Genomic DNA, 13,318 nt, shown 5'->3' on the forward strand with positions numbered 1-13,318 from the left:
TAATGAAGATGATGAATGCCTTTGATGGGCTTGTCAGTAGACTGGACATGGTCCCAAGGAAAGAATCAGTGAGTATGAAGATACATCAATAGAAACTTCCCAAACTGAAATGCAAAGAAAAAACAGAATGAAAAAAAAAAAAAAAAAGAACAGGAAAAATCTGTGGGGCAATTTCGAAAGATGTAATATACACTAGTTGGAATACCAGAAGGAAAAGAGAAAGAGAATGAAGCAGAAGAAATATTTGAAGTAATAATGGCTTTTTCCAAAATTAATGACAGACACCAAACCACAGATGCAGTAAGCTCAGAGAAAACCAAGCAAAATAAACGCCAAAAAATCTACATCTAGGTATATCATATTCAAACTCAAAAAAAAAAAAAAAAAAAAGAAAAAAATCTTGAAAGAAGCCAGAGAGAAAATAAACACCTTATCTGTAGAAAACTATTCTGTGAAGGGGAGGTAGGAGTCAGAAGGAGCCTAAGACAGGAGAAAAAGGCCAAGTCCAACTTAATGAGAAATGCTTTATTAAAGGAACTTAAAACAGAAGCCTGAGTGGGTACCCACCAGACAAGTATATCTCTGCAACTCCACCTCCCTTAAAACCTTGTATAGCCCTAGAGGCTGGGAGTACTGCTAGGGGACTACCCAAGGGGAGAATATAGAAGACTTGGTGTGTCAGGGAGCCTCGGCGGCTCAGGCTGTTGAGCGTCCGAGTCGAGTGCTGATTTCGGCTCAGGTCATGATCTTAGGGTTGTGGGATCAAGCGCTGAGTTGGGTTCTGTGCTCAGTGTGGAATCTACTAGAGATTCTCTCTCTCCATCTCCTTCTGCCCCTCTCTCCAATTGCAATAAATAAATAAATATCTTAAAAAAAATTCTAACTTGACTACATAAAAGTAAAAAAAAAAAAAGAAAAGGGTGAAAACTCCAGAGATAGTTTCATAGGACAAATTCCCCATAGGCTAATAAAACACACTTAGAGATTATCAGGTATAGGGCAATGAGACAAGCCTTGCATCTCTTATTATTTTTGTTTAAACAATTTGGTTTCTGTTGGGGGAATATCTAAACTCCAATTCTTCTAACATGAATAAAATAGCATCCACATCTGGAACCTAGACCACATGAGCTGGCTCCAGAGGGCTTAGTAATTTTTTGTTTTGAAACAAGGAGGCAGAAAACATAATGTGTTCCTAAAATTTTTAAAATGAATGGAGTGATTTTATTTTTGGATGGTGTACCAAACCGTTAAATGAAATTAGAAATTGCAATTTAACCAGTGGCTTCAATTAAGTAAATTGTCAAGCACTTCTTTCCTTGACCTGGATTTTTTTTTTTTTTAATAAAAAGACCTAATAAATGCATCAGTGAAGAAAACAGGATATAATATTTTCATAACCCATTTTCAATTGTCCAAATGCTGTATTTAAGACCAATAAATGTAAACCAGTCCTACAAATAAAATTTTAAAAGGACAAACCAATGTACCATTTCTGATATTTTCCCTGCCTGGCAGCTCTGAGACCATAGAAGAGAGGCAATTGCTCTTGTCCACCTCATAGGAAGTGTAATAAAAGTGATCCTGAATGCAAAGACAGAAGAATGACATCTATAAGGTATATTAGTCAGTTCCCCCAGTTTAGTGGGGAAAGTACTGAGAAATGGAGCAGCAGAACCACATATGAAAAAATTTAAGAACTAAAAAGTGCATTTTTTTAAATAAAAAGAAACAAAGCTTTTAAACAGAAAAAGTGGGCTATTAATGAATGATTATATGTCTGTGGGCTTTTATATAAAGATTTGTTCCCTTTCTAAGCACTTAAGCATAATAAAATGAGCTAAAGATTTCAGATTTTTAGGTTAGGCATAAATAAAAATTTACTAACAAATAGATTAATTAGCCACATGAACTGTCTTCAAAATAAAGTTTTAAGTTTAGAGGTCTTTAAGATTTGTTTATATTGATTCAGATTATATGTACCTGGGCACAGGAAGCAAGATAAGGAATTTTCTGGCTCTGGGATTCTGTCACACTTTTTTTTTTTCTTCTTCCTGTGCTAAATTCTGGGGTAGGAGGAGGAGAAATGAAAAAGTAGCCAATGCCCTCTTTTTTTGTATTTCTATTTTTAAAAATTTGAATTCCAGTATAGTTAACATACAGTTTTATATTAGTTTCAGGTGTACATTATAGTGATTCAACCATTCCATACATCACCCAGTGCTCATCACAAGTGCACTTCTAAATCCTATCACCGATTTCACCCATCCGCCACCTACCCTCCGGTAATCAGTGTGTTTTCTATCGTTAAAGTCTGTTTCTTGGTTTCTCTCTCTTTTTTTTCCTTTGCTTTTTTCTTTCTTTCTTTCTTTTTTTATTTAAGATTTTATTTATTTATTTGAGAGAGAGAGAGGGAGAATACAAGCGGGGAGGAGAGGCCGAGGAAGGGAGAGAAGCAGACTCCCCGCTGAGCAGGGAGCCCAACATGGGGCTCCATCCCAGGACCCCAGGATCATGACCACAGCCGAAGGCAGCTGCTTAACTGACTGAGCCACCCAGGCGCCCCTGCTTGTTTGTTTCGTAAATTCTACATATGAGTGATACCATATAGTATTTGTCTTTCTCTGACTGACTTATTTTGCTTAGCATTATACTCTCTAGATCCATTCATCGTGTTGCAAATAGCAAGAGTCCACTCTTTTTTATTATATAGATATTATATATATATAGTAAATATATATATATCTTCTTTATCCATCCATTTATCGGTGGACAGGCTGCTTCCATTATTTGGCTATTGTAAATAATGCCACTATATATATACGAATGCATGTATCCCTAATTAGTGTTTTTGTATTCTTTGGATAAATACCCAGTACTGCAATTGCTGGATCATAGGGCAGTCCTATTTTTAACTTTTTGAGCAACCTCCATGCTGTTTTCCACAGTGACTGCACCAGTTTGCATTCCCATCAACAGGGCAAGAGGATTCCTTTTTCTCCGCATCCTCACCAACACTTGTTGTTTCTTATGTTTTTGATTGTAGCCATTCTGACAGGTGTGAGGTGATATCTCATTGTAGGGCTGATCTGCGTTTCCCTGATGATGAGTGATGGTGAGCATCTTTCCATGTGTCTGTTGGCCATCTGGATGTCTTCTTTGGAGAAATATTGTTCATGTCTTCTGCCCATTTTTAAATTGGATTATTCATCTTTTAGGTGTTGAGTTGTATAAGTTCTTTATATCTTTTGGATATTAACCCTTTATGGGCCAAGTCATTTGCAAATATCTTCTCCCATTCAGTAGGTTGCCTTTTAGTTTTGTTGGTTGTTTTCTTTGCTGTGAAGCTGTTTCTTTTGATGTATTCCTGATAGTTTATTTTTGCTCTTCTTTCCCTTGCCTCAGGAGGATTCTGTCATACTTTTTACAAAACATTAGAGAAAACCTGAAATTTTATTTAATAATGTTGCCTAACCAAAGTGATTTTATAATTTAAGTGTAAAGAAATATAAGATAGAAGCTATTTTTTTAGTTTACATAAATGGTTATTTATTAGAAATATATTGTCTGTAATAAATTATAATCACAAAGTGATCTTTATATTACATATTTTTAGGGTTTGATGATACTTTCCAGACATAAAAAATTAAAGGAACTTTCTCTATCTGAGTGTTATAAAATCACCGATGTCGGAGTTCAGGTAAGATAATTAAGGTCCTCTATTAAAGAATTATGATTAAAAATTAAGCACAAACTGAATAAACTTTGTAGTCACAGTAGAAAAAAATAAGTGGATTGGAAATGTAATAACTCGTATGTGATCTTGGTTAAGACAAAATAAATTCCTAGACTTTAGACAGGCCTCCACAGCTTAAGGTGACTAAGAGAATTTGTTTTCTCATTTTTCCTATCTACTCTCCCATCCCAATGTTAGACTCATGGGATAAATAAGGTAGGTAGACATTTTACTTGGAGAATAATGAAATGCAATGTGGTAAAAGTCTTCTCATATAAAGAAAATATTCTGTAGATAAAAATGTTATATAATCTAACCATGAAAATTGGGAGAGTTTGAAAAATTATACCAGGTACTTAACAATTACGAACTTCAGATACTCAAACACAGGGTAGTATATTTTACCATAACAGAAAGCATGAGCTAAGTAATTGGATAGGATAAGTGATTATGTGCTCAACTGGTACTTTAAGAGCTCAGGACAAAGGCAAATTTCCTAGATCAAGTCTTGAGGGATGTGCTAGAAGCCATAAAATAGCTATTGTGAGCAAGCCTCAATGTAATGTTTATTACAACATTAAGCATCTCAATGTGCTGTTAAAAGAAGAAAAACCACAGTCATAGGTCCATACATATATTGAACCAGGACAACATCTGCTAACCTGTTAGTAAATCATAGAAAGTAACATTGTTAAAGAGAACCTGTAACCTAGGAATGTGCAAACTGAAGACACTGGAAGCTCCATTTAATGTGTCCTGAGAGTTGAAAACCCCAACCACTTATAAAAACTCAGGGCTAACCTAGGAAAAAAAATCTTTTTACAGAAATTCTTACTGAGATAAAAGGATTTATTCCACAAGTGGAAAGATAACGCAAGTTGATAGCTGAGAATTCTACAGAGCACCACAAACTTGAAGCTCTCTTCTGTGCATTTGAAATGGACATTACAGGAAGTTCAAACATGACTCATAGAAGAGTGTTAAAATATTATATAAATGGTGAGCTATAGAGGATGCTGGGTCAAATGGTGCTCTAGACTTTAGCACAGAATTCTAGAGTTGTGCAGCTGATGGAATCCTAGAACCATCTAAACCAACTCCCCAATTTTACAGGGGAGGAAATCAAGGCGGAGAGAGCTTAATGACTGTCCAAAGTCCTGTATCTTCCTCAGTAAGCCAATCTAACTACAGTTTTATGGAAATAAAGAGTGGAAATGGAGAATTGCTATTCTAAATGGTTGATTGACAACATGGCTTAGTGGAAAAAAATTGTTTTCAAATTACTTTTGCTGTACTTTGTTATATCTGGGCAATTAGTGGTATGTAAGGAAAAAAATGTAAGAGATTAAGAAATCTCTTTTAAAAAAAAAAAAAGAAAGAAATCTCTTTTAAGAGGCACTGGTGTAAAGCAATGTCATTTTCTCCCACCTATAGATTCTGAGTACTAAGGTTCTAACAAGTCCCCAAGGAATCTGTCTAGTAGTGTATTCAATTGTATACAGAGTTTTAAAGGGGCACCTGGGTGGCTCAGTCGTTAAGCGTCTGCCTTCGGCTCAGGTCATGATCCCAGGGTCCTGGGATCGAGCCCCGCATCAGGCTCCCTGCTCAGTGGGGAGCCTGCTTCTCCCTCTCTCACTCCCCTGCTTGTGTTCCCTCTCTCGCTGTGTCTCTCCCTGTAAAATAAATAAATAAAATCTTTAAAAAAAAAAGAGTTTAAAAGAAGAAATAGTATCCTTCAAAGCAAAAATTCCAGAGAGGACTAACAACTTCCATATAGGACAAGATTTTAACTCTACAATACCAAAAGGGGTTATAAAACATTTAGATGCCTGAAATCTACTAGGAGAAAAGCTAAAATGTTCTTCTAAGGTTAAACAACGATTTACCTACTGCAGTTCATTTAAAAGTTAAACATACATTTACATAAAACTTTATCCATGAATATGATCTAGTCAGGCTTTCAAAAGGTCTTTGACAAGGTGATAGAACAAAAGTTATTAAAATAAACAGTTAAATGTTAATAATTCTAATATTGGGTTATAGTTCTTATATGGTGATCAATTACATTTGACCATTAACCACAAATCATTAAGAAGGACTGAAACCTACCACAGTGATGACATGGCCTCTTAATATACACCACTGACTAACTAATTTTTAAAACATTTCTTGGGATGAGAAAGTACTGATCAAAATATGAGGTTAAGTATTAGGAGTGCTTTCTGTCATTTCTCTTTGACTTTATGGGTTCCAGGTGCTCTTAGATTTTAGATAAAAGCATTTTTCCATATGCTAATTACACATTCATACAGATGAGTGAAAAAAATGTAATCTTTTAAAAACTGATATTTTTGGGCGCCTGGGTGGCTCAGATGGTTGGGCGTCTGCCTTCGGCTCAGGTCATGATCCCAGGGTCCTGGGATTGAGTCCCGCCTCGGGCTCCCTGCTCCTTGGGAGCCTGCTTCTCCCTCTGCCTCTCTCTCTCTCTCTGTCTCTCATGAATAAATAAATAAAATCTTAAAAAAAATAAAAAAATAAAAAAATAAAAACTGATATTTTTTTCAGTGATTTAAAAGAGAAAATAAAAATGGGGAATAGAGGAGCATGGGAATTATAATATTATTTAATTATTAGTTACACAAGATCAGCTATTCTATTCAAGTTCTTTTTCTCTTTCTCATCGTCTCATTTTCTCCTCCCTGCTTTTGTGGTGTGTGTGTGTGTGTGTGTGTGTGTGTGTGTGTGTGTGGTGGCTGTTAACCAGTTTTACCTTTCTAAGGTTCCCAGGTTCACACTTCTAGGCATATGATAATCTTTCTCCTCTATGCCTCCTCCAGCCCAATTGTTAAGTCCAAAAAGAGATGAGACAAGGAAGGTGAGAGGAGAAAATGACACATAAACCATTTTCACAATTTCTTATTTTGACTTACAAAAGAGAAGGGAGTCAAATAAGGTGATTGCATTGAGATATTTAGATTATCTGTAATTTATCAGGAATTCACTTTCTTGTTACTTCTCAAAGGTAAATATAGGAGATTCTGTTTTTAGCACAAGACATTGAAACTTATATTCAGCATGATGATTTAAGAAAAAAATGAGATAAACATTTTTACCCTGGTTAGGTTTTGCAAGAGTCATGACCATAATAAGAATAAAAAATTACCTCATTTTAGTGTTTTACTGGAAACCACAGCACATGCAGATTAAGTGTCTGGAGTCTCAGATGTACTGACTTAGGATCTGGTTTTAATTACTTCTTCCAACATTGGTATTTTTTTCTGAGAACATTAGACATTCAACGATCATGTTAAACTAAAATTATTTGGTACTCTTGAAAGGCACACACATTTTGGAAAAGATGTTTGATACAGTCATAACAGAGCATTTATCAAGAAACCTTTTCCTTGATCAGTTTATGCACTTAAATAACAAACTGTCAAGTTTGGCAAAAGAATTGGTTTAGTTGGGATGTTGCAATACAGATAAAATGGAAGTTCTGTCTTGTTTGGATAAAACCAACGGAATAAATGCAATTATTTGGTTATCTAGTTTATATTTCTCATTCCCTTTTTTGGGAATTAAGTATGCTATAAATACATTACTGTAATAGTCATACATACGAATGTATGTATTTTTCTTTATGTAGGTCATTTGCAGCTGGACAAAATTTTTTTTATTATTTCAGTGTTGGTATGTTGAGGTAGTTGATTAAGAAAGGACATTGGAGGGCGCCTGGGTGGCTTAGTTGGTTAAGCGACTGCCTTCGGCTCAGGTCATGATCCTGGAGTCCTGGGATCAAGTCCCACATCAGGCTCCCTGCTCAGCAGGGAGTCTGCTTCTCCCTCTGACCCTCTTCCCTCTCGTGCTATTTCTCATTCTCTCTCTCTCTCAAATAAATAAATAAAATCTTTAAAAAAAAAAGAAAGGGCATTGGAGAGGGGAAAATCAAGTTATGACTTACCACAAGGACTTACATGTGTGTATGCAGTGAAAAGTGTGTGTTTGTATGTATTTACACATAAATATGTATGTCAATGTATACGTGTGTATAGTATATGTGTGCAAATTAAATGTGTATAAGTTTTAGCATATATTAGATTGCATGTTTACATGTGAATATGTGTACATCTATGTGTCTAGTATATATGTGTACATTAAATGTGATTTTAGTGTATGTTAGATTATACACATATGTCAATGTCTCTGTATATTTATTATACCCAAATTGTATATAGAGATGCTACAAGATTATATATATTTTTAGGCTAAGACCAAATAAATAGTGATCAGTATTCAAAGCAAATCATAAAGATTAGTCTGTTAAAGAATGATCTTTTTGTTTATATTTTTATTTTAAAAATTAAATATCCGTATAAATTAAAAGGATCTTTTTTTTTTTACAAAAGTATGGAGATTAGCTCTTTGATAACAAAGGCAATGATATAATATTGGGAATGTTGGCCTAGCAATCCAAAGTCCTAATTTTTATCCTGATTCTGCCTCTTACATGGCCACATAATCTTATGCAATTCACTTAGCATCTTAACAATTCATTGCTCCTATAGTGGCTATAATTGTGAGGCAGGCAGGAACTAGCACTCTAAAATAGGAGTCATCTTTTCTTGTTACTTTTCTATAACATTCTCCTGTAAGGGCCAGATAGCCCTCAATTATCTGACAGATCTAAGGGCTTCCATTGTAGGCTTTGTAGGCCATACAGTTTCCGTCACAACTGCTCAACTTTGCTGGTGTGGAGTGAAAAACAGCTATAGAAGGTACATAAATAAATGACAGTGGTTGTGTCCCAATAAAACTTTGTGGACAATAAAACTTGAATTTCATATAATTTTCACATATCATGAGATATTATTCTTTGACTATTTCAACATTTAAAAACGTAAAAGCTATTCTTAGAGTGAAGGCCATACAAAAACAGGTGACCAATCAGATTTGGCCTGCAAGTAAAAATTTGGCAGTTTGCCAAGGTCTGCTCTAGAGTCAGAATTTTACAATTTTTGTCTATGAAGTTGTATGACTTTGGGCAAGTTGGTTTCCTTCTCCAGGCCTTGGATTCTTCACTTATAAAAATGGGTATAATAAAACAGTCTTCCTTTTGTGAGGATTGAATGATATAAAACATCTGAATACTTAGCATGGTTCCTGACAGAGTGCATGATCAATATTACCTGTTTTATGATTATTATTCTATTTAATGAGGAAGAAACTAATATATACTAGTAAATAAAAAATGAACATATTTAGTATAATGGTTTGATAATTTATTTACCTTAGTTAAACATAGTCAGAAAACAGGTAATCTCAATGGCCAAACTGCCCTAATGCTGAGATAGTTTAGAATATGCTCTTGGAGGAAATAGTTTATTAATTTTTACCCCATGAATGAATCAAAGCATTTTTCAGAAGCACTTAAATATAACTGACTAAATAAATTTATTTATGTAAAAGCATCTAAAAAATCAAGAACACTACATAAATAAAATTGCTATTTTCTTGAAAATAGTACAAGAGAACAAACCAGTTGAAAGAAAATGGATCCTTGTTTTTCACCGGGATTATGATACTAAACATATTTTCTAACATGCATAAAATTTCTTTTGAGACTTCTTTGACCCATATTTATTTAGAAGTGTGTTGTTCAATCTCTAAATATTTTAGGATTTTCTAGCTGTCTTTGTGATTTCTAGTTTAATTCCACTGTAACCTGAGAGCATATTTTGTATGATTTCTAATCCTTTTGTTAAGGTGTTATTATACGGGAACCCTATTTGTGTGGTAGTTAGGTGTGTTGTTGGGGGAGATTCATTCTACAGTCATATGATCAGGTCTCAGTCTTTTAAAGGGCCTGTATCCCAGGACTGTGGTCTTTACAAGTGCTTCCAACCCCTCTCCCTGCCTCTGCTTCACTTAGGTAAGACAAGAAGGTTAGAGGGGCTGGAGTTGGGTATTTCCCTCACCCCTTGTTGGATTGACTTTCATAAAACCCATGTTGGTTAGGTTCTGGTGGAACAGTTTCCCTTGAGATCAGGCTTTTGTTAGTGAGAACAGATGCTCTGGAGGTATTTCAGAATTATTTTCCCCTTCTCCTGGCAGGAAGCATGAGGGGATTTTTCTCTGATCTTTACCCTGATAACTTAGTGGGTCTCTTGGAGGCAAAATTCATCAAAGTATGGGATCTCAGCTAATGCGAGGCCCCAGGAATTTTTCTTTCAAACTAATTCACTTTCAGTCTCTGGTTGTTAGTCAATTACCCTTTAAATGTTCTAGTTGATACTGGCTCCAGCCACAGGCTTCTGCTCCTAGTAAGCCCTGATTCTCTGTATTCACCTGTCTCTCCAGTTTTCACAGTGGTGGTTTGCTTTGTGACCTCAATTATCTGACAGATCTAAGAACAGTTGTTGATTTTCAGTTCACTCACCTTTTTTTCTTCTTTTGAGAATAGAAGTGATAAGTTCCAAACTCTCATACAGACTGGAAAATGGAAGTCCAGAACATGACTTCTGGATCCATGGATGCTGGCTGAATCAGTAGTATCCAAAAGGGATGATAGGGCGCCTGGATGGCTCAGTTGGTTAAGCAACTGCCTTCAGCTCAGGTCATGATCCTGGAGTTCTGGGATCGAGTCCCACATCGGGCTCCCTGCTCAGCAGGGAGTCTGCTTCTCCCTCTGACCCTCCTCCCTCTCATGCTGTCTCTCATTCTCTCTCTCAAATAAATAAATAAAATCTTTAAAAAAAAAGGGATGATAAATGTAACTTAGGCTTGAATCAGATCTTGAGAACCCAGGAATGAAGTCAGGAACTGGAGGGCTCCAGAGCCAAGATCAGAGAGCTATCTGTGAGCTGGGCAGGTTAGGCAGCCATTGCTAGTGAGCACTGCACCTTGGTTGTCATGAGCTTGCTCTCTTTGAGCTCCCTGCAATGTGCAGCCTGGTGAGCTGGCTCTGCTCATACAGATGGGTCCTGTGTTTGCACCAGAGTTCCAGTACTTTGATCGTATCCATTCATAAAGATACTCAAGCTTCCGTAGTACAACACTAGGATATTACTTGCAATCACCGAGTTGGCGAAAACTTAAATGATTAAGTTCAACTTAGATGAATAACTCCATGTCTTCATGTAAGTTAATACTCAAGCTATCCCATTCAGATTTATTCTGTAAAATCTTTGCTCAGTGGTTGAACTAAACACATCTGGGCTGGACTTTCAATGTAGAGGACGCTGAGATAATCTATTCATTTTTTTGAAAGCAAAAATCACTCTGAAATATTTTTTTAAATGATGAGACTAGGTCTATTCAAATAGGCAGACTTATAAACAGAAAAATCCAACGCCATGTGGTGATTGTTAGCTAACATTAATTTAGCACCTGCTACGTGCCAGGCACTGTTCTAAGTATTTCCCGTGTATTAATTAGGTAGCTTATGAGGTAGGGAATACTTTTAACTCCATTTTACAGATAAAGAAATTGAGGTTCAAAGAAGTTAAGAATCTTGCTCTAAGTCATGAAATGAGTAAACACCTGAGCTAGGGTATGAAGTCTAATTCCAGAGTGAGAATTCTGGCTATTATACTGTGATAAAGAAACCTATGGGAAGGTTCAGTTGAGGTACTTAATCCAGCATGGGAATACCAGAGAAAGCTTATCTATTGGAAAATCACTTTAAGAAGAAATGTAGGAGTTAGACTGAAGGACAATGGGGAGAGAGGACAGCTATCAAGATTTATAGAAGGAATGTAAGTGAAGAGGTTTTTATTATAGTCCAGGGGAGAGAGAGAGGCAGCCTGACAAGAACAGTATCAGTGAGGCTGGAGAGAAAGGAATGGGCTGGAGACCACTGACGTAGTAAAATCCATGGAACTGTTGATAGTTTGGACAGGGAGGAGGGCGAAGACACGGTTAAGGATGACATCCACGCATCTGGCTGTCTGGGAGATTTGTGGTACCCTCCTTTTCGAGCTCTTTCCCGTAGCTCAGTCATGTAACCAGGGCTATGAACTACCACGTCCTGTTCGGTATTTTGGCATTCATTGTTACACTTTCTCTTCTTGTGAGTGCTTCCTTTAAGCTCTCTTTGCCCTTCTTGCTCTTAGAACAGAGTCCCCTTTCCTACTCTCTCATTCCAGAGGCTTGTGGTGGCTACAGGCGGGCGAAGGGAGCTCTGTGGGAATTCATTTCTGTTTTTACTACTTAGTAATTTGAAGGTTGTAGTGTTCTCTGTCTCCTCGTAAGGAGGAATGTATGAGTACTGTGTAGTTTTGCTTGTTCCTTCTACAGATGTTATGGTTTTGAGAGGAAGGAACGATTCAGATTTAGATATTATCACTGTTCTTCAAACCCAGACATGGCCTCCTCTTATCTTTTATTATATATATATATAAAAAACTCTAATAGAGATAGATATTTGTGTTTTAAAGCCCCACGACCAGAATGCAGCAGGTGGTATTTATAACTACATAAGAAAAATAAGAGGCATGTGGTAGTGGTTCGGCTTTATTGACTCTCTTGTGTCTTCTCTGCCTAATTGTTGCATATATTCTTCACGGACATCTCCCAAATGGCCCCACTGATGAATCTGAAGAGCCTAGCTGTCGCCTAGGTTAACATCATGTTCCCTGATGATCACAAAAGTATTTGACAATTTTTGTTTATGGGGCATAAGCAGCAGTAGAGATGCTAGAACAAACACTGCCCTCGTTCTTCTCTTATAATCCCTTCTCTTCTGAGATCTCTAATCTTGACCTAACAGCGTGGACACTTGAGATAACAAGTTCCTTTTCTCCTTTAATCTTTTCTGTTTTAACCTTTAACCTCTTTCATTTGTTCTCTTGTGTTACAAACTTCTTTTTATTTGAACTTTACTTTAATAACAGATTTATCTTGATTTATAAATAGAGAAGTAAGAAAAGAGGGATCAAGGAATAAGGGGCCGGGAAGGGTAGCTGTACAGGTTAAGTCATGAGCTACTTTACAGCGGGGAGAACAGCAGACCGAGATCCATTACTGTTCACTTGGTTTTTAGCCCGATCCGGGACTTTTCAGTAAGTCAAGTGGTTCTGTAGATGTGAGGCTGCTCCAGGCTGAGTCCAAGTGGGGGCTCAGGGTTCTCAGTCCTGTACCCTGTACTACCTGTGCGAGAGAACTGAAACCCTCACAGCTACCGTGTAGCCAACATGGATACTCAAGTCAGAACGGCCTATGAGTACCCACCTCATTCAGCAACATTTCTGAGTCCTCCGCCTCAAGAATGGCCCATTGGCAGCCTTTTCTGGACATGTCTTTCTAAACTGTAAGAAGAACTGGATTCACGTCTTGACCTAACATTCATGTTTGATTCATTCTTGCCCAAGGAACAAGCAGCAGATTACTCTCCAGAGGCTCTTTTCTGATTTCAAACTCTTATTTTGAATCACTAAGCTTTTTGACTAGCTACAAAATGTTGTTTGTGCAAGATTTTCATCAATCATTCTCATCAGTTGATAGACTCTACCCCCTTGGTAGTTGAGTGGTTCCAGTGGCCTTTGATGCATACTGACTTATAATGCCAAAGATGAATTAGATGTG

At 36.7% G+C, this 13,318-nt stretch overlaps 1 protein-coding gene across 1 annotated transcript in view; it reads left to right on the top strand.

Annotated features, from left to right (window-relative positions):
- The window catches only part of FBXL13 (F-box and leucine rich repeat protein 13), a 248,021-nt gene that overhangs the window by 214,296 nt on the left and 20,407 nt on the right, over nt 1-13,318 (top strand). The window contains exon 18 of the mRNA XM_028117807.2: nt 3,617-3,700. Within this exon, the coding sequence (XP_027973608.2) occupies nt 3,617-3,700 (84 nt within the window). The remainder of the gene's footprint in view (nt 1-3,616; nt 3,701-13,318) is intronic.

The sequence above is a fragment of the Eumetopias jubatus genome, unplaced genomic scaffold (assembly GCF_037043125.1).
Source record: "Eumetopias jubatus isolate StellerSeaLion01/CBP00866 unplaced genomic scaffold, mEumJub1_p1.0 scaffold_14, whole genome shotgun sequence".
Lineage (NCBI taxonomy): Eukaryota > Metazoa > Chordata > Mammalia > Carnivora > Otariidae > Eumetopias > Eumetopias jubatus.